Raw genomic sequence first — 26,040 nt, forward strand, 5'->3', positions numbered from 1 at the left:
AAGGACTTGTTATAAGTGTGGTATGGTTATTAAATTCAAGGTAAAGAAAATATAAATAAGGTTTTCCTCCATGAAGTTTGTAATATTATTTATCCAACTCAAAGTTTTTTAAATTTTTTTGTTTTTAAAAAAATATTTCTTTTATTATTTTTTTTGATGACTTTTTTTTAAATGTTTTATTTTAAATATTTTTTTTTAAGAGATTTTTTTTAAATAATAATTAACAGTTACTAAACCCTCTATACATTTCCTGGTTGAGTTTAAAGAAAATTAAAAGACAACCAATAAAGAATTTTAAATGTTTTATTTTTTAGAATATTATAAAAGTTATTTATTTAATTTTTTTTTTTTAATTTTAATTTAATCTTTAATTAATTTGAGGTATTTTAAAAATGCATTTCTTAATGGGACGGATGAGATGATATCTATCCAGTCATTTTCATTCAAGTAGAGAATATCAGAGAATTTTGTAATTTCTTTTTTCTCGAAGAGTTTGGTAATGGAAATAATATGTTTGCTTTCCATTTTTAAATTACTCAACCACACTAAAAGGTGATCATCATAAAGTTCTATAACTTGATCTATGGTTAGGTTTTCAGAATTGTTGCAATCTAGTTTTGGGAGGTTTGTTTCTTCATTATCGTTGAATTTGTTTTCATTATCATTATCATTTTCATTTTCACTATTATTGTTGCTATTGTTATTGTTAATATTATCATTGCTATTTGAGTTGTTATATTTTTTATAAATTAATAATGTGCTGATTAATGGTTCTTCTTTATAACGTTCACTTTCATCAATATAGCTAAATTGTGATTTGTTTGTTGATCTGATTATTTTGTTATTAGAACTAATATGAATTGATCCATCATTCATCTAAAAGTTATAAGTAAAATTGTTAGTTTAAATGAATTGATATTTATAATAAGGTTAAAAATACATACAAGGGTTGAATGGTGATAGTATTTAGCATCACTACATTTATGGAAACAACTGGTAAGATCTATTTCTTTAGGATTATTGAATCTTTTATACTTGATATCCCCATTATGGATTCTATTGATTTCAATTGAAAGACATTCTGGAACAGCATCAAGGAAATTATAGGCTAAAGTAGTCTTTTTACATTTGTCACAGCTTTAAAAATAAAATTAATAAGTTATAAATACAAATTTCTAAATATTTTTTTATAATATATAATGACTTACTCTTTAAGAGGTTCTGAATCTAATTTGTTTTTAATTTCATTTAAAATTTCATCATCAAGATAAGTTTCTTCGACATCTATAGTAAAATTGAATTGCTTTGTTGATGGTTTTGAGGCTTTTTTACATTTGCTACAGATATCAATAGTTTCTCCGTCAAATAATTTCTTTGCAACTGATTCTTTACAACCATTATATTCGAAAGTATTTAAAATTTCATATAGAATTATATATGGGTTCATTGGGTTATCTTTTGTAACTTGATTTAATAGTGGGCTTTGGTCCTTTAATACATCAAAGAATTGATCTATATCAAATGGATCTTTGATCTTATTATTGACTTCTTTCTTAAACATTTGAATATATGGGTAAAGTTTTGAAGTATATTCAATGTTAAAGACATCAAAGCCATTAAAGATAATAAGGTTGAATATGTTGACTAAGAAATCAAAGCCATTGTTTGAGACCAATCTTCTACCAATGGATAATGATTCATCATCTTCTTCATTGACTTCATCATTTAAATCTTTTTGATTGTTGTTTTCAGCGATTTCTTCTTTTTGGATGATTTCAGTTTCTATTTTATTTTGATAGGTATTTATATATGGTTTGTTTTTGTTTGCTCTGGTCTTCTTTTTCTTTGGTGGGGGTCTTTTTTTTATAATAATGTTTTCTAAATCTTTTTCAGTAAGCTCAACAAATTCAACGATGATATCATTGGTTGATTCTTTGCTGTCTAGTTTGATATAGAGAATTGATAATGTGTCCTGAAGTGTACCCATAAATGTTGCAAAATAGTTAAAAGGGGTTTCAGCTTTGACTTCATTAAAAATATTGAATAAGGTTGAGGGTGAGGCTATATCTGAGAGCGATAATTTTTTGTTAGTGAATAGCTTACAAAGTGGGTGGTCGGGTTGTGAATTTGAAATAAAGACTTTAGAGTCATTGTTACAAATCTTTTGAATTGCTTGACTAATATATTCAATCCACATATTTATTCTTATAATATTAATTTTTTTTTCTTCATAGCAATCTTTTAATATTTTATCTTGAATGGATTTAAATTGATCGAAATATTTGGGATTTGTTTCGATTGGATCTGCCATAATACTTGAGTAATAATATCTAAAACCAGAGTATGTACTTATAAATGTTTTGGTGAATGATGAGACCATTTTAATTTGTACCAATGGTAAAAGTTCTTTAATAGTATGATCTAATTTTGAATCATCTGTTGGATAGAATGATATTAAATTTGATTCATAAATACTGTTTATATCTGAATGATTGTTGATCTTTGCTAATAGGCCGATTAAATACCTTGCAATTGTTTCTAGTTGATACTGATTTAATTTTGATTTACATCTCGTTCTAAGTTTGATTTCTACACTCTTATCTAAATCTATTTTTAATTTTGAAATCTTCTGAATTTTAACTAAATCTTTTAATTCTTTAATAAATTCAGGTTCGGAGAATGCAGTGCTGTTTAGTGTTGAGTCTTGATCACTAGATGTTCCAACTGGTTGGATACATGGGAATTTACCACCATAAGTTTTTAATTGACCTTCAGCAACTTTTCCATAGATAAATGTTATTGTCAAGTTGTTTAAAAATGAAACCCAATCGATTGATGATTCAAATTCATGTTTATTATATGAAAAGAATTGTGCGATTTGAAGATGGCAAAAGTTATAGAAATCTTCTGGGGAATAACTTGAACCAAGTAAAACATTTTCATCTACGACACCTAGTGGTATATTTGCAATATCAAACTTGTTTTCTCTTCCAAAGCTTTCGACAATCGATTGAATAACTGGTGAAAGGTTATTGTTGGTTAAGCAGGAGTTTATGATTGATGCTTGGGTATTTTCTAACCATTTGTCAATTACATTTTTTAACCAACCAACTGATTTACCATCTGAAACCAATGCTAAAAGGGGAGTATCAATTGTAATCTCTGGTATTTCACTTTCGGCGTACAATCCTCTTCTACATACATCGATTGTTAATTTGTTTTTGATGACCACCCAGTTTTCTATAAGTTGATTGTAGATGTTGAAAAGTTCTGCAGTTGAATCTTCGGTTTCATATTTATTTGCAATTAAAAACCCAATACAATCTTTGACTGATTTACCAAGGTACTCTTCCGGAATTCTATTTGAACAAAGTTTATAAAAGCAGTCAAGGAATTTAATAATGGTAATAAAATACTTTGACAAACAAATCTTTTCAATTTCTGAAACAAATGTTTTGATTGGAAGGTATTCATTTTCCTTTGATGCAACAAGTTGATGGAGTTGTTCATCGCTTAATAAAATTAATTGATTTGTTTTTGAAAATGTACCACGAATAATAGATAGATTTTTTAATTGGGTTGATGATTTTGATATTTGATCGTTGATATTATGTTTAATTTCGCTAAAATCTAAAATAAGTTTTTCTAACCAACTACGGATATTGTTAGTGTAGGTAATAACATTGTTTGGATTAAAGCTTGATACCATTTGATATTGTGGATCGAAAGAATTTTTCCAAATTTTGAATAGATTCAATGAAATGAACATGTGTGGATCAATAAGAGATGATGATAAGGTTTTATCAGTTTCTATATCAAGAATGGAGTTATAGCCTCTAGCAAATGTATAGTCAGAAGAGTTGTCTGCATCCTGTGGATAGTTGATAAAATGAAGATTGTTGAAATAAGAATGTTCTAAATTTCTTAAAGAGCATGCATATGCAATCACACACCATGTTGAGGATACCAATAAATGGAAATCTAACTTTCTTGTAACACCAGGGGTGTTTATGACATTACAATCAATGAGTGCGAATCCAGGTGGGAATATTTTATGTTGACCAATATTTACCAAAAAGGGATCAGTTTCATCACTTGGTTGTTTTGAACGTAAAAATAATGAAAGGTGACTTTGATCTGTACCAATTGAGAGGGCAATGTAGTTTATAACTGTAATGCTGGTAGAAAGTTGATCTTTGACTGGATTCTTTAAAATTCTATCAATATGATATTTATCATTAAATGTTGTATTTAATATTTTAAGGTAGCTATCAATATATGGAGCGAGTGAAATTCTTTCTACAATTGTGTTATCTTGAATGGTTAATAGTAATAGATCTGTTTGTTCTTTTTGTTTGCTTAAATAGAATCTATATGATAAAACAAATAAAATCATTCTTATTAAACCTTTTGATTTGGGGTTGTTATGTTCTTCATCCATTATAAACTTCTTTAGTTGAGTGATATCTTTGGCTATTAACAAATTATAAATTGTTGTAAATGTTTGATATTCTTCTAAAGATACATCATATTCAAATGGAAGGTTGTAGTATTCATCTTTGTTTGTGGGTGGTAAAACAAAGGAGTTGTGATAATTTGAAAGACCTAAACATTTTAATATTTTTTGGGAAGCAAATAATTTTAACAGGCATTGTTCATTTACGATTCTACTGAATAAATAAACTTGATATAAAATTGATTGAATTGGTTTTACCTTGTTGTTTAAAATTGAATTCAATATTTTTTGAATCTCTTTTCCTTCTATTAGATTTAAAATTTTGGATTCCAAATCATCGATATTTTGTTTAAATTGTTCCGATAAATAATTTAAAAACAAACAAGAGTATGAAGAAAGTTTAATTTTGTCAATAGTAGTAAATTTGATTTTATCTTTTTGATCCTCTGCTTTTAAAATTTCAGTTTCTTGAAGTACTAGAATTTTTGAAAAGTGTTTTTCGACTTGACTAGATTGATTGTAGAATTCTTCAAGATAAATATTGAAAAGAATATCGATAACTTTTTTATTTGATGGTAAATCTTTGATTGCTTGAGTATTTATATTGTAATTTGATGGTATAATAGATGAGATGTTATCTTTAATATCTGAAATCGATGGAATTGGTCCAGATGTTACATATGAAACTTCATAGGATGAATTAAATTCTTTTTCTAAAAATGGTCTATATTGTCTATTCTTTAAAAGATCTTTTAAAATAACTGCACTCCAACCTAATGGTAATTTGCCCTCATCAACTAAAGTTAAAAATTTTTTTAAATTATCAATATTTAAAGAAATTAATGGCCTAATAATTTCTAATGAGCTTGAAAGTTTTGGTTGGTCATTGAATCTATCAGTGATATTTTTAAAAATACCTACAATATCACCAATATCAAAGGTGTTGAGTTTTTTTAAATATTCTGTTAAGATTGCTGGAGTCATTTCCTTTGAAATTCTGTCGTCTAATACTAAGATTTCTAAGATAATTTGGTAACAATTGTGAAGATAAACAACATTTAAACAGTCATTGTTTTCTGCTTGGTTATAGTTATATTGACTGTATTGATTTATTGACTTAAGCATTTCTTCTACTCTGGTTCTATTGAAAAGGTCTTTAACAACTTTAAACCATGTAATAATATCTTTATCACCCTCTGTATAGTTCTTAATAACTTCATCTATTTGGTTAAGTAGAATATCAATAGTCATTTTAATAAAATATTTCTTTAACTTTTCAACATTTCCTTCTGAAATGCCACTTGATGGATCGTTAATTGCTTTGAAAAGTTTTTTAATTGCTTTTTCTTTATTTGGAAGGTTTAGAATAGGGTTGATTATATTCTTTAAAAATAAAAATATATTTGATTTAAAATGTTTGATGATCCAGTATTGAATGATTTTTTTCGTATTTTTTTCTTGTATTTTCTCATTATCTATTTCCCATGGTAAAAGAATATCCAAAATTGAAACAAACATATCTATTAAGTCTTCTCTAATACCTAGTGATCTAATAACGAAATCTTTCTGGAACATTTCAAATAATATTTCTGATTTTGATATTTCTTGTATATAGTTTTCTAATGGATGGTCCTCCAATAATTTTTTTATTTTGTTATAGATACGTTTTTTTGATTTTGATTTTGCTTGGTTTACAACATTATTAAAAAAGTATGAGAATTGAGTATCAAAGTAGTCATACAATGGAATTAATGACTGTTTTGTTACTTTTGGTGGTTTTAAGGTGACTGGTTCTAATCTTCTATCGATTTGAATTTCTGAAAAATATGGTTGTTTGGATGATTCAATCATTTCTTTGATCAATAGTTTCTTTAATTTATAAAGTTCCAATTCTAATTTATCTATTTCAGATGTATTGTTTACCTTTTGATCTATTTCTATAATTGAGGTGATTGAATAGAAGTTTGAAAGAATTTTGACAATGTTTGAGATTGTTGGGTAGATGTAATTAACCATTGAGCTTTTAATAGTTTCGAGAATAGAGTGAGATTCTTTACCACAAATAATTAAATCTGCAATATTTGATAAAATTTTTTCGAAAAGGTTATTCTCTAACCAATGAGAAGTAAAGTTTGAAACAAATGATTCATACCAGTCAGTGTTGTTTGTAAATAATTGATATAATATTTTATATCTTTCATTTGAAGAGGTATAAAATGGATGGATTTTATTGCCTCCCCTCATAAACGTCATAAGTGGGACCGGTGGAATTAATTCTTGTGAAATTGATTTTAATTGTTCAAAAAACATTTCTCTTACAATTTCCTCAATTGATTTGTTATTAACTTGGGCGTTTTTAATACCACATGATCTTGATATTAAATCTCTAATGTCACTTTCTATAAAACTTCCATTGTTTTCTTTTTCAAAAGTAATTCCTAATGAATCAATATAAATGAACTCCATTTCACTAAGGAAAATTGAGTTCAATTTGATTTGATTTGAAATCGAATATTCTGATGGATAGTGATAAATTGTAATAAGGAATTTTGATTTTTCTAATTCTGAAAGAAGTTCAAATATATATGTGATTTGATTTTGATTACATGAAACCATATCGGCTACAACTATTAAGACCTGCTCATCAGATTCTTGGAATGCTTTAATGATGGTTTCGCAATCAATACTTGATCTAATAAAGTTAAGTTGTAATACTTTAATTGAATTTTCTGGAAGAATATCTTCGGATAAAGATTGTGATAGAATTCTATTAATTTCTAAATCTTTGAGGGATGATAAAGGTAATGATGATCTTGTAAAGATTGTCCATTTATTTGAAACTGCTTCGTTATGTTTATATTTTGATTCAAAAAGATTTCTTAAAAATCTTACAATACTTAAATGTTCTTGATGTAAAAAGTATTCTTCAATATAGTTGATTGGGAATGATTCAATATATTTAATAATTGATTCTGGTCTGGCAATCTGTAAAAGTTTAAAATTGATTTTTGTTTGATCTTCTAGTGCACTATCTGATTTATAAAATTCTACTCTTTGATTGTCAGCGTCATCAACAAATATTTCTTCGTCATTTGTCTTAAAAAATTTATAGAGTAACGAAGTTTTAGTTTCGGTTGAAAAACCAGCTAATAATGAGCCATTTGAACATGAGTAATGAAGTGTTGAAATAAAATGATCTGCACAACGAGATAGTTTTTCAAATTGTTGTAATTTCGAATCATTCTTGTTTACAATTTCTTTGGTGAGTAAATCAATTGAAAGACTATATTTTTCAAATCTGTTTAACCATGGAAGTTGAGTGTTTTTTAATCTAGAGAGAGGCATATGGATAATAATCTTGAAATCTGGGTGTACTTTACAGTAGCTTGAATGAGTTCCAAATGAAATATTTGACATAAAATCTCTACCATCTTTATTATCATTTGAATGCATTGTAATAAAATATCGGTTGAATACTTCATAAAAACATGAATCTATCTTTTCACTATTAACCAGAATAACTGTATCACCATTGGCCATTGAGGCTTTGATTTTACTAACACATTCTACCAATAGTTCTTCTGATGAGTCTCTTTCAAAGCCACCAACTCTAATTAAAACTGGAGGTTTGTCATTGTTTTTACAAATTTCATTTAATATTTGAAGTGATGATTCGTTTTCGGATTGGTCAATAACCATAATATATCTGAATGCAAGTGTGTTTGGATTTTGATTGGTATCTGTTATTTCATTTAGTGCAGATTTAATATTGTTAATTGTATTGTCAAAATTAATTGATTCTGGAATATTTAATTTAATTTTGTGGTTTTCTAATTCTTGATAAAACATTCTTGCCAAGCCTTCAAATTGTTTTTGTGGGATACCTTTAAAGTTTCTTTCTAAAGATTCTAACAATGCTTCGCTTAAATCTTTCTTGTTCTTTAACCATTGAAGTCTGAGGAAACGGAGGAAATAAACGAAATCACGTTGATGGAATAAATTTTCTTTTGTGGATTTTGAGAATTTGTTAACACTCTTAAAGGAAACACATAGTGATTCACAAATTTTAACTTCTCTATTTTCTAATGATGGCTTATTATTAAACAAACAACCAATTACCAAGGCTTTTTCATCATCTTCTGAAAGAAATTCTGGATGGAATAAAACCATCATACGATTTGTTTTGGCGGCATCTAAAATCCTATTGGATAAAATAACTGTACCAATATTATCACTTGATTCACCAAGTTTATTACTCAGACGATCTAAATAATCATGTAATACTTTCATTGGTGATTCTTCTTCGTTTACTAAACCTGCTTCATCGATAAAAACAATACATTTGTGTTTATTTTTATCAGATTTCAATTCCATTTCTCTTTGAATAGCTTTTTCGAATCTAGATTTGATTTCTATATCAGTTGTATGTGGAGTACATTGATAACGGAATGCTTCAGATGATGGAATATAGTTATATGGACTAAGGGTATCTAGTTGGTTCTTTGGAATTTTTATATTATCCATAATAATTGAAAATGAGAGTGTTTTGGAACAACCTGGTGGCCCTACAATACAAAGTGGAATTGATGTATTGATTGCTACCAATGTACAAAATATATTTAACATTAACGATTGTGTAAGTGCAATACCCTCTGGTAAAAGTGTGTAGTTACGACAAAGGTATTCATATTTTGATCTAAAAATCATTTTGAAATTTTTAATTGAAAGATTGGCTTGGTCTTCTCTTGAATGTAAATATTCGTCAAATAATTTAATTAAATCTTCTCTTTTATTCTTTTGACCATTTGGACTTAGTCTTAGAATGTAAGTTAAATACATAGTAACAACTATTGCATGCCAGTGAAACTCTGTGTCATCATATCCGAGTTTTGAACCACAGTTAATAATTGAAATGCCACATTCGTCGTGTGTAAAGAAATGGTAAAGATCAACAGCTCTGTCAATATCACGAATTGATACATGGGTTCTTTCTTGGTTAGCTTCTCTTAAAAAGTTTTGACCAATAAGAATACACTCTTGAAGATGTCTTGCACTGCCTGGTGATATTTTCTTATCTTTTGTAATTTTATTAAACATTGCTTGAACAAATGTTTTTTCACTCTCTGGAGTAAACTCACCAAAATCAAAAAATAATTGCTCCATCGATTGAGTGGCATCTTTTACAATAAACTCTTGTTTTGATGATTCTGTCTCTTGACCAGTGTAGTTAATCGAATTTGAACTGTTTGGGGTTATTTTTTTGATATTTGGGTTCATTGCACCAATCCATGTAATATTATCGACCGATAGTTTCTCGCCATCTAAGGTTCCATCGATGAACAATTCGTTGATTAGAGCTAATGAGTCATCTGGACTTGTATTGAATTCGTCAATAAAAACAACCATTCTTAATGAAGTATTAATTTTATATAAGTTTTGTGCCATCTTTTCTAGAGCTCTAATTTTTTCTTTTAACTCTGATGCATCATATTTTGCATGCATTATAATTCTTTCGAAAAGGCAACAGAATTTAATTGAGCATAAATCTCTTAATACAGTTTCGGTTCTTTCTTTTGAATCAATTTCATTATTGAGTACCCATTCTAGTGATGAATTTTTGTGTATAAGATTATTTTTTAATATATTTCTTGAAAAACCTGTTAATTCTTTGAATAAATTGGTTGCTGAATCATTATCGATATCAATAATCTTATTAGATACTGTAATAAAATCACCTACTTCTGACTCGATTTTTGTTGATGTGAATTCATTTTTATTTTTTTCATTTTTCATTTGTTGATTGAAAAAACCTTTTAATTCGAACATGATTTCTGGTAATATATTATATCTTGCATTTATAATTGCAGAATAAAATAATAAAATATATGTTTTACCAACACCAGTGTCTAGTGAAAAAAATAAATTAATATTTTTTAATTTGGAATATTTCTATACTATAAATAAATAATTAAATACATACCACCAGTTAAAATTAAGGATTTTTGATTTTTAATTTTTTCATGAAGTATTAAAAGACGAAGTGAGAAATCTAATGTTAAGACATAGTTGTATTGATTTGAAAGATCTGAAATTAAATAAGAACGATCAGTTATGCCAAAGTGATGGGCGATAGCTGCAAAGAATTTACCCTTTTCACTAAATGCATTTTGAAGTGTGAATAAATTATTAACTTGATCTAATGTCAATACATTCTCTTTTCTAAAATCTATAAAACTAAAGTATAAAATGGATTTCATTATACCCCTTTCATCAGGAAACTGTTCAAGAGATCTTGAAATAATAAGTGGTGGGTTGTTCCAAATTTCTTTAGTACTACATAGTGTTGGGTTTGCTAAATGAACTGACTCTGTAACGAAATAATGATAAAGTTCTTTTGGTGTAATAACCACGCCTTGATTGACATTTTTTACCAATAGAACCATTGATAGTTGTTGTTTTAACTCAATGTAAAATCTGAAATACTCTTGAAGATATAATAAACGTTCATTTAATAATAGTATAAAGTTCTTTAAATATTTTTTACATTTTGGATTTTTAAGATATTCAATTGATACATTTGGTCCAACAACTGTTTGAACATGGTTAAAAAATGCAGCCAACTGATCATTTGGAATAGTTGTAATAAGCTGAGGTGCTTTAACTGGGAACTCTGCACCAATTTGAGAATATGTTAAGCATAAAAACTCTTCTTGATCGAAGGACCATGGAATTGAATAGTTTATTATTGATGATTTATTATATAATATTGAAAGATATGTTTTTGGTGATCCATATATTGGTACTTTTAATTGTGATCCGATTTCTACATAAATTGAAAGATTGATTGATTCGGAAATATCCAAAACATCACCAGTTTCTTGATTATAAACAAATCCATATGTGATTAATGGATATACAAAAGAATAGAAATCTAAATAATTTGTGTATGGTGATAAGTTGATATGAAGTAAAACATCGGCCTTGTTAAGGTTGCTATTTATAACACCTTTTAAGTATTTAAAAAGTCTTAAATAATCTGTTGATGGACGAACTAATAATGTGTAACTATAAACAAAATTCTTCTTTTGGGTATTTATATACAATGTTTTGCCAGTTGAATGCTCACCATTTAATAAGTTTGCCCTATATAATAAACTGAAGTCACCCCACTTTACGGTAAGCTCTTCTTCGTGTTTTTCTAGGAAATCTCCAATTGTGTCAGAATTTGATGATTCTAGTGATATAATATAGACTCTTGAAAGTTGTTTTAAAGTGTCATTTGAATAATGATCAGATAACCAACGTAATAAATCCTCTTTTTTATTTGGCAAACCGATTAAAAAGAATGGACGATCTTTGACATTTTCTATAAGATAAAAGAAATCTTCACTTTCATTAAAAAAGTTTTGACCATAAAATATTTGATTTGGATGAGGTAAAACTGATGCATTAAATTCTACCAAATAAAGATCTAATAATTCGCACTGGTTGCTATCGAGTTGAAGATATTTTGGACCACAAGTTGATTTATCAAAAGTATCAATATCATCATCAAAGTAATGTTCATCAAATGATTCGAAGAGTGTAGAAATAAAATTTCTTACTGATAAAGTATTTAAACCACCACCTTCTTTAATAATTCTTCCAACAAAGTCTTCCTCTCCAAAATGAAGTTCTATTATTTGCTTAATGGATGATGCTGAAACTTTATTTGATTTTGAGTAACAAAACTTAACATAATGGTATAAAATATTTGTTAATTTTGTTGACTGGTCTTTATTGCTATTGCCATTATTATTATTATTTAAGAAATGTATAATAGATGTAAACAATGATGATATATGTTGATTTCTTAATAGTCTAATTCTATTTGAAAGTGAATTTAGTAAATCTTTCCACTCTTCAATTTTTGATTTTAACTCATCATTTTTTAGTTGAACATCATTTAGTGATTGATTGATTTTGATTTCTAATACTCCATTTAAAAAATCATGGTGGAACATTTTGACTAATTCTATGTGGCTGATGTGTATTGATTTTAATAGCGAGTGTAACAATTGATAATCTTTAAAAGTTTGCTGTTGTGCTGGTTCTTTGATTTCACCTGAATTTAATCTTAAGCCACAAATAGTCTCTTCTAAAATATCTTGGTTATATTCAAACTTTTCAACTTTTACAGACCATGTATGGCTACCATTTTCCATAGTGGATATAAAAGTAGAGTTACGGAGTATATCTGATAATCTTGGAAGAGTAATAACACTACCTGCACCACTGTATAATGACTTTAGATGTGGGATATTTTCTTGAAGTGACTTCATTTTGATTAAAAGATTGTCACTATCTTTTTGAGAATTTGGTAATAAAGCACGCATTTTTGAACAATACTCGGTGAAAGAATGTGAAGTGTGGTCATTGTTAGCTCTTTTGTAATCCAAAACAATTGGATTTAAAACTGGTGCTAACTTTAATGCATAATCCATTAGACTTGAACTTAGAGTTTCAATACAGTTGGTAGATATAATTGTTGTTCTTTCATAAAAGTGTTTTTCATCTTTGAAGCCTGCAAAAAACTCTATCAATTCTCTTTCAATGGTTGAAAAGAATGGAATATGATGATATGTAAGATTACCAATCATTAGTTCGATTTTAGTCTTTGTTGAAATTGATGTATTATAATTGATTTCGTTTGATTTAATTGGGTTTAAAAGTTGATCAATATCGGTTTGAGATTTCTTTAAATCATTGATTCTAATAAATGAGTTCTTTTCAAAAAAGTTTAAAAGTGAATGATAATTGCTCTGAATACTAAATAGAGAAATGACTTCTTCGATATACTTTTTAAAGTCATCTACCTTTAACTGACCTACTCTAGAATAGCCACAAAGTATATCGATTTCTTTTCTTAAGTTAATTGTATTTTTTGAAAGCTGTTTAAAAAGCTCACAATTTAAATTTAAATCTCTGTTCATCTTTGACAAACCAGTTAAAAACTGTTGGGTAATCGTGCAGATTTCATTTAATGAGTTGCTACTATCTTTATAATGGTTGAAAACAATTTTGAAAAACTGAGAGTCCTCGATAACAAAATATTTCAATATTGTTATTGAGCTAGTATTTAAAGTGTCGCTGTATCCTGTTACTTTGACGTTTTTGATATGGTCCTCTAAATTTGCCAATTGAGTTTTTAAAGAAATCTTTGTTTGATTTAAACTTGTGGAACCATATTTCTTTATTTCGAATGTCTCTGAGATGAAGTCATCCAATTTTTTAAGTTTATCAATCTCACTTTTAAGCATCTTGTATGAATCATTTAAATCATCGGCGGGTGTAATCACCTTGTTGAAATATGATTTGAGAGTGGTTGATATTATTGAGTAAGTTTTACTATTCTTTTCAAAATTTACATCATTTAAAGCAATTTCTTCCGACTTTTCGAGTAATTTGGTTTTTATCTATTTAATAAATTTAAGTTTTATATTAGATTTTATTATACAATAAATTTGATAAAACAAATAAATTACTTACAAATTCCTTTGAATCAATTAAATCTGTAAAATCTTCTAACCAATCAATACTGTCCCCGATATTTACTGTTGAAAGGTATTTAAAAACTGAATGGGAATAATGAGATTGTTGCATATCTTTAACTATTGGCTCTACTAATTTTTTTGCAACCAAAAAAGCAAACAAACTTGTGTCCTCCCCATTTGAGACAAAATGCTTAAGTGGTGATTCTTGAAACTGGCCAACTAAAAAAGTACCAAGTTCGTAATACCTTGGATAATTATCTCTACTCTTGCCATTTGAAAAGAAATTGTAATTTTTTTCGTACTCTTTGAACAATTTTACATAAGTATACAGCATATGTTTGGAGAAGGTTAACTGGGATACCGATAACTTTTCCATTTTTGGATGTAATAAAGTAAATTCTAGAAACAAACCAAAATCCTTATGAATTTGAAGCAATGAATACTTTTTAGCGTCACTAATTAAATCATTATTACTTGATCCAAGTTTGAATAATTGGATGAAAAAACCAGGTTCAAAAACTTTTGAAATTGCTTTATTTAAAACGTCATCACTAATTAATATTCTTTCATTTAATTTTATAGTTCTATTATAATTTAAATATAAATTAATAAAAATTTTAATATTGAATTTATAAAAAATTAAAAAAATTAGATAGAAAAAAAATAAAAACTTACACTAATAAATCTTCATGTGAAGAAACAACTCTATAATTGAATTTGTTGAAAATGTGATGGATCTTTAGCAAATCGAAAGATGGTCGTTCATTTTGAATCAAAAAGATGATTAAATTATTAATCGGATTGTTGTAAGCTAAGTTTTTTTTTAAGCTGATATAGGTGGAAACTAAAATTTTAAAAAACACTAGCCTTGGGTGTTGTCTAACAAAATTTACTTCTCCATTTATCCAAAAATTTAAAAAAGTGTTTATTTCATGTTTAACTTTGAACGAATCATAAATTTGGAAAACCATGGACACATTTCTTTTTAGAGAATCACCCCCACCAAACAGTCCCGAACATTCGAAAAAAATATTTAAGAATCGGATTTTACTTTTGATTATTGGGAACAAGTCACCAAAATCTCGGTAATTGTGGATATTAGAAATAAAATCCTCTTCGATACCAATTCTTTTGAAATCTCCAGTTTGATCAAATGAATTTAAAATTAAATAAGTAATAACCCTTTTATTATACCCTAGGGAAATCAAAGACTTAATAAATTGAAAATATAAATCTTTTACATCATCCATGCCCTTGATATTTGTATTCCAAACCGGGGTTCTACTTTCAATTAAGGAGTTTACCATTGATAAAAGAGTTTCGTTAACATTGTCACTAAAAAAATTTAAATTTCTAAAAATTTATTTGTATTATTAGTATTATTTATTATTGTATTATAGGTGTTAAACTTACTTTGATATACCAATTAAATACCAAAGACCTCTATGTGGATATTTTTTAATATCTAACTTTTCTGGTATCTTTATGTTTCCATCTTTATTTAAAATCCATGTATCACTAACGGGACTAAAATACGTAATATCTGACCTGCCGGGCATGTATGATTTAATTTTATCGAAAAATCCTTTCTCCTCATTTATAATTTCAATCTTGTTCAAAAAATCACTATTTTTTTCTCCAACTGGATTTTGAAAGAAAAAAGTGGCATCATGTAGCATCTCCAATTGAAAAGTAGTATTTTTTGTAGCTTGGTCATTTGCATATAGTTTTTCATCTGATGCTATTGCATCCCCTTGTTTTTGTTTAGTTTGATTATTATCAATGAGGAACTCCCAATCACCTTTACTTTTTCTGATATTTTCTGGACCTTTATCTTTATTTTCATTATTATTATTGTTATATTTATTTTTATTATTATCATTAACACCATTTTCATTATAATTATTATAATTATTATTATTATTATTATAATTATTATAATTATTATAATTATTATTATTATTATTATTATTATTATTATTATTATTATTATTATTATTATTATTATTATTATTATTATTATTATTCATATTCATATTGTTATTATTTTTATCACCTTTATTATTATTACTATTATTGTTATCATTTCGATTTTGATTATTATCATTATCGCCATCACCTTCATTGATACTATTGTGGTTGTCAACTGCAACCTCCTGACTATTTTTTTTTTTGTTTTTTCCCATTTTTTATTTGGTTATTTAAACTGTTTAATTGATATAATTTTTTTAATTTTTTTTTTTTTTTTTTTTTTTTTATTTATTTATTTTTTTATTTGTTTATTTATTCAATATATATTTGTTTGATTATTAGTAGAAATTAAAATTTATAAAAAAATTTATTATACAAAACTTTTATAACTAATTTGAATCTATTTGATTTTATATCAAATAACAATACTTAGTGGAATTATGATGTGAAAAAAAAAAAATAGTAAATTTAAAAAAAAAAAAAATTTATAAAAAAAATAAATTAATTTCAATTTTCTTTTTGGATGTTTAATGGGGTTTATGTTTGGAACACCACACCCTAAGTATAAAATTTTTACCAAACCTCACACTAAGTTTTAATTTTTTTGAAAAATGAGGAATTCTTTTAGAAAAAATATTAAAAAAAAAAAAATAAAAAAAGAAAAACATACTTAATCTGCTTTTTTTTTGCGATTATGTTTTTTAAAATATATTGGTATGATTAAAATATCTTATAAGATATTTTAAAATAAACATCAATAAAATATTTTTTTTGAAATTTAAATTATAAAAAATAAAAATTAAAAAATTAAAAAAATTAAAAAAATTAAAATTAAAAAATAAAAAAAATAAAAAAAAAAAAAAAAAAAAACGAAAATTTTTTTTTATTTTTTTTTTTTAGTGTTTATAATTATTATTTATATATTTTTAGAAAGTAATAAATTTAAAAATGCCATTAAAATCAAAAAAAAAAATCAAACAATGCGACCCATTTTTCAAGGGTGAGGTTTTAGGTGATAAAACCTCAAGAGATAAAATTTTTAAAGAAAAAAAATCAAATTCAATTCCTAAATCTTTACGAACATTAATGGAGGGTAGGGAATTAATCAAAACAATTGAAAATAAAAGAAAATTAAGAGAACAACAAGAAAAAAAAGTACAACAAAATAAATCAGCAGTTAAAACAACAACCACAACTACAATTACAACAACTACAGCAGCTACCGCCCCCACAACTGCAACTACTACAGCAACAAACAATACCACTGCACCAATCACCACAACAAATAAACCAATAAATAAAAAAATTAAAAAAGAAAATTTAAAAGAATTAGACAATATAAATGTAGATATTAAAGAGGATTTAAAAAAATTAAACAGTTTGTATTATCAAAAATCAAAAGAGGATGTTCCAGACGGTGTTAAAGAAGAAGACGATATTTTAAAGACCAACCTAAAGAAACACAAGGGTGAAGATCACAGAGCCTATTTAGAAAGAATCAATAAAGAAATTGCAATCAAAACTAAAAAGAACTCATCAACCTATCAAAAGAGAAAAGAATACTTTGATGAAAAGAAACTAAAAGAGAAATTAAAGAAGCAAGGTATCCGTTATTCAGATTACTTGGAGCAACAAAAGAGAGAGGAGGAAAAGAGAAAAGAAGAGGAAGAGGACGCATCCAACCACGGTAGAAAGAAAAAAAGACGTACAGTCGATGACTTTGATGAATTAAAAGACAATATTAAATTTAACGAACAAATTGAAAGACCACCACTCGAGTTACCAACTTTAAAAGATTTTACAAATAAAAAGAGAATGGAGCCTGTCGACTCTGCTAAAAGAAATTATTTATGGCAAGATGAAATCAAATCAAACAGCTCCAATAAAAACAATCAATTATTATCATCAAATCAATTAGAGGAAGAGGAAAAAAAGAGAAAGCAACCAAATAAAAAACAAAACAATACCAATAACACCAAGTTTGACGAAGAGCAAGAATTATTAAAAAGAAATTTAGAATTACTCAAACAAAAAACTTTAGACAACTATAAGCAATCTAAAAATAGAAAACAACAACTTGTCAAAATCAATAAAGAAAAAGAAAAAGAGGATGGCAAACAACCTAAACAAGTTTCAAATAATTCTAAACAATTTTATCTTTAAAAAAAAATTAAATAAATAAAAAAAAAGTTAAATAAAATATAAATATAATTTGTAAAAATTAATAAAAGTTCAATTCAAGTAATACTTACCACAAATGTGAAATTAAACACACATCCAAATTAAATTATTTTTTCAAAAATTAAAAAAAAAAATAAAAAAAAAAATAAAAAAAAAGATTTTATTTTTTTTTAAAAATTTTTTTATTATTATTTTTCATTTTTATAAAAAAAACTAAAGATGTTATCTTTATTACTAAGAAATACATCAAGAAATAGACAATTAGTTAGATGTTTATCAAGAGCATCTAGTCCACAAAGATTTAGTCATTATAGCTTTAACTATCAAAACAATAATAATAATAATAATAATAGTAATAATAATAATTTCAATTATAAAAAAATATTAACATATGGTATTGTAGGTATTGCATTAGCTGTACCATCAATTGTATTATGCCAAGAATGCTTTGACGAAGATGAAGATTTTATTACTCAAATTAAAACTGGTTTTAAATTCCCTAAAATTTTAAATAAAGATCAAAATATATTATTTAATATTGTCAATATTGGTAATAGAAAATTATCATTCATTAGTATGTTTAGTTTATAATTTTAAAACATTAAATATTGATTGATTCACTAACCTTGTTTATAATATTTATCACTTGTTTATAGATATAAATGTTTATTCATTGGGATTCTATATTAATCAAGAACATGCTCAAACCAAATTAAGTGAACATGTTACAAAGAGTAAAGAAGAGTTTTGTAATGATAAAGAAAGTATTAAACAAGAGATTTTAGATAAAGGTATTGGTGTATCATTAAAAATTAGACCAAATAGAAAGGTAACATGGGGTCATATTTATGGTGGGTTCCAAAGAGCTTTGATTGTTATGTTATTAAAGAACTACAATATGACATTGGAGGAGATCGAGCCAATGATGTTAGAACTTAAAGAATCATTAAAACCACATCAAGAGATTTCAACAAGCGAACAAATCGATTTTGTTAAAAAAGATGGCGATTCACCATCACTCATCATTTTCTTTAACGAAAAACCAGTCAAAGAAATCAAAGATAAACGTTTAGCCAATTGTTTCTTTGATTTTTATTTAGGTCAAAATAGCAAAGCCCCAGAAGCCACTAAAGAATTCTACGAAAATCTTTGGAATATTTTTAATAATAAACAAGATCATCACCACCACCAATCAACATTGTCCCCAATTTAATCATAAAATAAAAAAAACGTGGTATTATAATGTAAAATTATTATAATAATTTAATATAAATATAAAATAAATAATTAATTTGATTTAAAATCTGATCGATATCTTATAATATTCTTAATTTTTTTCTTTTAATTTTACTTTATTTCTTTTTTATTTATTTCTTTTTTTTTAATTTTTTTGGGTTTATAAAAAAAAAAAAAAAAAAAATTTCAAATTATTTTAATTTTTTTTCAAATATTATGAATTTTAAAAAAACTATAGTTTCAAATCCGATACCAAACAATAACAATAAAAATAATAATAATATAAAATAGTTAATAATAATTACAAATTAATTTAAGGAAATGAAATCGTTTTTTGAAATAACTGGTGAAAATGGTGATACACCAACTACAAGTTATTTATTTTCAGATAGTGACAGATATTTTTTCGATTGTGGTGAAGGTTTTCAAAGATTCATCAAGGGTAGACCCAATATAACATTAGGAAAGGTTAAATCAATATTTATTACAACATTGTCATGGGATTGTATTGGTGGTATAATTGGTTTATTTTTAACTTTGTTAGAGTATAATGTAAAGATACGTGTATATGGTCCAAAAGGTTTACATAAACTTTTAACAGCATCAAGAGATTTTCAATTTGGTTTAAATATAGAAGTTTACGAAATTAACACCCATCTCGTTCAAGTTCTTCGTGATGAATTATTTATTTTTCATACTTTACCAATTTATAAGAATCAAGAGCAATTAGAGAAATCAACTGTTGATGAATCAAGCCAACCTGAAATGGTCTACTATGGTAAAAAACCAAATTTCAATCAAAAAAAGGAATCCTATGAAAATAGTCCAATTGTTTGTTATATTGCTCAAACTAAAGATTTTAAAGGTAAATTTTTACCTGATAGAGCCGTTGCTTTAGGTGTTCCAAAAGGAAGAGCATTCAAAGATTTGCAAGATGGTAACTCTGTTGCAAATAAAGATGGTGTTATGATTAGTCCTGATCAAGTTATGGAACCAAGTGTCAAGGGTTCAAAGGTTGCTGTTATTCGTTGTCCATCAGAAGAATACTTTAATGGTCTATTTAGCCATCAACATTTATTTGTAGATATTTTAGTAATCAATCATATTGTACCATACTCAGTTTTAAAAAATCAAAGATATATCGAATTTATGGAAGGCATCAGTCGTCAAAACAACAATAAAGTTAAGCATGTCATTGTTAATAATGATAATTGTGAACGTTCCCCAGGTTGTCTTTCCTCAGATCTACAAATCTCAAAACTTTGTAAATTTATACCAAACTTGTTCCCAAACACTGCAGATGAACGTATCGTTAAACCAATCGAATTTTTATCAAGCAATCAAACTTTAAATAACAACAATGTTTTACCATGTAAAGATGCTACCCATATCCAATTAGGCCCACCACAATTCGCTGGTAACTATGAATTTTTACCAATGTTTAACTCCTCTTCAGTTGCTGCCGCTGCATCAAGTGTAAATGAGGAAAATGATTTTGTAGATAATGGCAAATCAATGGAAGATTTTATTAACACTGAAAAAGGTCAAGAATTTAAAACCCAATTAGATAAGCAAATCCTCCAATTAGAATCAAATCCAAATAAGTGTTGCCATCCAAAGATATTATTTACTGGTACTGGTTCAGCTATACCTTCAAAATATAGAAATGTCACAGGTAATTTTATTACACTTAAAGATGGTAAAAATTTACTTTTAGATGCAGGTGAAAGTACATTTGGTCAATTATATCGTTTCTTTGGTCCAAACAAATTAAAGAAAGAATTAATCAATCTCAGAATGATCTGGTTATCTCATTTACACGCTGATCACCACTTGGGTATTCCAAACCTTATCGAAAAAAGAGAACAATTTGCCAAAGAATTGGGTGTTGAAATTCAACCAATCTATATTATTGGTCCAGAGCCATTAATTAAATGGGTAACTGAATTATCAAGTATTTTACCAATGAAGTTTGTCGGTATTGCTATAGGTAAAGATTGTCCAGATCTCTACAAAGTCAGTAAAGAATTAGATATTAAAACATTTTCAATGGTACCAGTTATTCATTGTAATCAAGCATTTGGTTGTGTTATCGAATGGAATGATGGTTTTAAGATGTCATACTCTGGCGATACTCGTCCATGTAAATTTTTATCAGAAATGGGTAAAGGTTCATCAGTTTTAATTCACGAAGCAACTTTTGAAGATGAAAAACAAAATGATGCTGTTTCAAAACGTCATTCAACTGTAGGTGAAGCATTACAAGTCTCAAGAGATATGAATTGTTCATTTTCACTTTTAACTCATTTCAGTCAACGTTATCCAAATTTAAAGATGGGCACCTACCAAGACTCTAACTATGGTTTAGCAATAGATTTACTTCAAATAGCACCTTATCAATATCCATTAGTTTATCAAATGATTGAACCTTTCTCATTATTATTTGAAGATGAAGCTCAAAAGAAATTAGATAGAAAGCAACAATTACAAATGACCAATCAACAACCAATAAAGAAATTTAAAACATCAAAACCTGTAGACGAAGAAGAGGCTGCTGAAAAAGAATCAAAAAGACTTGAAAGATATCAAAACAAATATAAAAATGTAGAAACAAATATTCCAGCTTTTATCTATAATATAACATCAACCTCTTTATCAACAGTAGAAAATACCTTTGATGATTTATCAAACGATGACCAATTTTATGATGATGATTTTTAATAAACAATATTCTTTAAATAAATATTATTATCCACTATAAATTTATTATAGTTTTTTAAAAACCAAAAAAAAAATAATAAAAATTGTTTAGATAATAAAAAAATTAAACAATAATAATATACACATAAAAAAGAAAATTATAATTTTATTTGTTTTTAAAAAAAAATATTTTATTTATTCATTTATTTACGTTTGTTTTAATTTTACAATTGATTTTTGTTTATTCTAAAAAAAATAAAAAAAGAGATTTTTTCTTTTCTTTTTTTTTCTTTATACTTAATTATTTTTTGAATATTAATAGAAAAAAAGAATTTAGATAAAGATTAAAAAAAAAAAAAAGCTTTAAGAAAAAAGATTAAATTATTTGCTTTTAGCTTGTAATTTAAATTGGATTTGAATATATATTATAGGTGACATGTTTTGAAACTATTATTATTTGTTATATTATTATTTGTTATTTGTTATTTTTGATTGGTTTTTTTTTTAGTTTTTTTTTTTTTTAGTTTTTTTTTTTATATTATTTATATTATTTATTATTATATGTAAAAAAATTTAAGAATATAAACCAGCTTTCATGACACATTGGGTGAAAATAATATCTTTAACAGCTTCAAATACAACACGAATATTATTTGTATCAGTGGCACAGGTAATGTGAGAGTAAATAGCTTTTTGCTCATTCTTATTAATTTGACAGAAACGTTCTTTAATATAATTTGAAGCTCTATCGTAGTCTCTACCACCTTTATATTCTGGGAAAGTTTCACCAAGATCTACATGTTTGATTTTTTCCTTGAAAAGATCACTCTTATTTAAGAAAAGAATGATTGGGGTATTGACAAACCAACTATTACAAACATCACTGAAAACACGAAGAGATTCTAACATACGATTGGTGGCGTTATCTTCATAGAGTAATAAATCGTACTCACTAAGAGCAACACAGAAGACAACAGCGGTGACATCATCGAAACATGATAACCATTTCTTTCTTTCGGAACGTTGACCACCAACATCAACAAGACGGAATTTGATTTTACCGATTTCAAAGTTTGTTTCGTGGACACCTCTTGTCATAACACGAGTATGTAAAATATCTTGGTCAGTTGGAATATAAACTGGTGATGTCATACGGTCGATACTTTCAAAGAAATATGGGGCTGAATCTGGTAATGTACTGAACTCGCTTGCTCTTCTCATTGCTTGTTTGACACCTGGGTCACTCCATAAAGCTTTAATCTTTTTACCTTGTTCTTCATTTAATTCTCCCCAACAATCTGTTACAATTGATGCTTGTAATGATGTTAATTCTTTAATCATAACTGCTGCATCCTATAATTTGAAAAAAAATAAAAAAAATTTTATTAATAACCTTTTTTTTTTTTTTTTTATTTGTTTTATTTTGTTGTTTACTTACTGAATTTGATGGATCAATTGTCATACCAAGTCTACCCATACCATCTAAAAGCACTCTCATATTATCGAGAATATTTCTAGTAATAATTGGTTTGAATTCTTTTCTTTCTTCATTACTGTAACCACTTTGATGAATAATTTTCATTTGTTTAGAAATTGTTGATTTACCCGATTCACCAGCACCAAGCAATAATAATTTAACTTCATTATGTTTCTTTTTTCTTTCTCTTTCAATTTGTAAATTAATATCACTATTGGCTTTTTCGCCTTCCATTGATGATGCACAAATACCCATTTTGTTTTCTAACTTGAAATGTATATATAATTGTATATATAAAAACTAACTACTAAAAAATATTATAAAACTATTTATATATTATTAATATATATTAAATTATTTTTTGATTTTTTAAAAATACAACACAAAATTATTTAAAATAAAATAAAAATTGTGATTAATGTGTGTGTGAAAATAATAATATAATAATTAAAAAAAAAGAAAAAAATATTTTAAACAATAATTAAATAAATAAATAAATAAATTAAATAAATAAATAAATAAATAAATCTATATATTATTATAAATGGTTTATATTATACAAGTTTTAAAAAAATATTGTTTTTTTTTTTTTTGATTAAAAAATGTTGTTATGTATTTTTAATCATTAAAAAAAAAAAAATAGAAAATTAAATAAAATAAAAAAAAAAGAAATTAAAAATAAAATTGTAAATTGTAAGAGGTTAGTGTGTGGGTGGGGGTGAGTTAAAAATAAGATGTATGTGTTTTGTTTATTATTTAGTGTGAATGTGGGTACTAGTGGGTTTATTTTAAATAATATTATTTATGTGTGTGTGTGTTATTAATGATATTTTGTTTGATATTTATTTTTAAAATTATTATTATGATTAAATGTTATTATTGTTAATTTTTATCTATTGATGGGTTTTTACACATTAAATTTAGTCTATATGCGACGATATAATACTGAATCTAGTTTAGAACAAAAAGACAACAACATAGATAAACAATATTTAATAGTTATTTAAAAAATAAAAAAAGAAATTATAAATAAAAAAAAAAATAAAAAAATAATAATGAGGCAGTTTTTTTTTTTTTTTTTTTTTTTTTTAAATAATTTTTTTTAAATAATTTTTTTTTTTAATCAATCCTCTTGATTTTTTCAAAAATGATGAATGTGATTTTTTTGTTCTACATACAAATATTATTATTATTAATGTTTAATTGATTTATGATTATTTATATTAAATTATTAATTTATAAAAAAAAAAAAATTTAAATATTTTCTTTTTCTTTTTTTTTTTTTTTAGTTTTTATTTTTATTTTTTTAATAATTGTTATTTTTATTATTATTTTTTTTTTTTGTATATTACTGATTAATATTATTTTATTATTATTTAGTGAAACAATGTTAAAATCTCGTTTTATTTTACAAAAAATTAAATCACATTGAAGAGATTTTTTTTTTAAATTATTTGTTTTTTTTTTGTGAGTGATTGAGAATTTTTAAAAATAATATCACCCAGTTTACACAAAAATATTATGATAATAATTATTAATGTGGCTGGGTTGCAATTTTGAATTTTACTTATGTGAGAGATATATATATATACAATATATTATTTAAACTATTATAATTAAAAAGATATATAAAAAACAATAGATATACATATACAAAATTTATAATATTTACATTAAAAGATGATTTTTTACTGGCGGAAAATAATATACTAAATCACAATCGTTTTGATGGCAGCTAACACTTTCAACGCGATGATTAATTCTATTTTTATTTGAAATTGAATATGAAATTTGATGATAAAATACAGGTGTTATTAATATAGATATATTATGAAAAAAAAATATTTATATTAACGAAAGAAATGAATAAAGTACAACAACAACAAAGATATTTCTATGTTTTTTTATTTTTTTTATACAAATATCGTTCCAGAAAAAAATATAGATATATTTTATATTTTTTAAATTATTACTATTATTATTATTAATCTATTTATTTATATTTATAAATAATTTGAACTGATGCTTTAAAAATAATTTTAATAAAATGATAAAAAATAAAAATATTGCCTTTTTATCTTTTTTTTTTTTTCAAAATTAGAATATTCTTTTTTTATTTTTTTTTATAATTTTTGAAATTTGTGAGTATTCACATTAATTAATGTATAGGTGTGTTAAAAAACAATAAAAGTGTTGTGTGTGTGCAATCGTTTATAAATAATTTTTTTTTTTTTTTGAATTATTTTTGGATGAGATGGGTTAATTTTAACAAAACAAAATGATAATGTAACATTGACAATTAATTTTTTTTTATTATTAATTCAAAAAAAAAACATTATGATGATATAGCACACACAAATTAACCCACACTCCCACTCCCACACATACGTTAACGCCATATAAGCCCCTTTTTTTTATCTTTCAATTTATTATTTTATTTTTTTGTTGAGAGAGTAAAGTGTGTTGTTTTTTTTTTTTTTTTTTGG

The 26,040-nt window shown here is 25.5% G+C and overlaps 5 protein-coding genes across 5 annotated transcripts; 3 read left to right on the forward strand and 2 right to left on the reverse strand.

The window, feature by feature from the left end:
• Positions 1-360: 360 nt before the first annotated feature.
• Positions 361-16,175, reverse strand: DICPUDRAFT_149824 (uncharacterized protein; the record flags this gene model as incomplete). Its single annotated transcript, XM_003285865.1, has 7 exons — positions 361-876; positions 945-1,137; positions 1,209-10,362; positions 10,437-13,911; positions 13,985-14,573; positions 14,665-15,324; positions 15,403-16,175. 7 exons carry the CDS (start codon positions 16,173-16,175, stop codon positions 361-363), a joined length of 15,360 nt encoding a protein of 5,119 aa, XP_003285913.1.
• Positions 16,176-16,908: 733 nt separating this feature from the next.
• On the forward strand, positions 16,909-18,123 carry DICPUDRAFT_76826 (uncharacterized protein; the record flags this gene model as incomplete). Its single annotated transcript, XM_003285850.1, has 1 exon — positions 16,909-18,123. The coding sequence occupies one exon, from the start codon at positions 16,909-16,911 to the stop codon at positions 18,121-18,123; it is 1,215 nt and encodes a 404-aa protein (XP_003285898.1).
• A 237-nt stretch (positions 18,124-18,360) lies between these two features.
• On the forward strand, positions 18,361-19,354 carry DICPUDRAFT_30075 (uncharacterized protein; the record flags this gene model as incomplete). The annotated part of the gene is made up of 2 exons (XM_003285851.1): positions 18,361-18,715; positions 18,798-19,354. The coding sequence occupies 2 exons, from the start codon at positions 18,361-18,363 to the stop codon at positions 19,352-19,354; spliced, it is 912 nt and encodes a 303-aa protein (XP_003285899.1).
• Positions 19,355-19,698: 344 nt separating this feature from the next.
• On the forward strand, positions 19,699-22,162 carry DICPUDRAFT_94050 (uncharacterized protein; the record flags this gene model as incomplete). Its single annotated transcript, XM_003285852.1, has 1 exon — positions 19,699-22,162. One exon carries the CDS (start codon positions 19,699-19,701, stop codon positions 22,096-22,098), a length of 2,400 nt encoding a protein of 799 aa, XP_003285900.1. The 3' UTR covers positions 22,099-22,162.
• Positions 22,163-22,245: 83 nt separating this feature from the next.
• On the reverse strand, positions 22,246-25,579 carry gpaB (guanine nucleotide-binding protein alpha-2 subunit). The gene is made up of 3 exons (XM_003285866.1): positions 25,227-25,579; positions 23,516-23,879; positions 22,246-23,430 (listed from the first exon to the last, which is right to left on the reverse strand). The coding sequence occupies exons 2-3, from the start codon at positions 23,807-23,809 to the stop codon at positions 22,651-22,653; spliced, it is 1,074 nt and encodes a 357-aa protein (XP_003285914.1). The 5' UTR covers positions 23,810-23,879; positions 25,227-25,579; the 3' UTR covers positions 22,246-22,650.
• Positions 25,580-26,040: the final 461 nt, after the last annotated feature.

The sequence above is a fragment of the Dictyostelium purpureum genome (genome assembly GCF_000190715.1).
Source record: "Dictyostelium purpureum unplaced genomic scaffold DICPUscaffold_56, whole genome shotgun sequence".
Taxonomy (NCBI): domain Eukaryota; phylum Evosea; class Eumycetozoa; order Dictyosteliales; family Dictyosteliaceae; genus Dictyostelium; species Dictyostelium purpureum.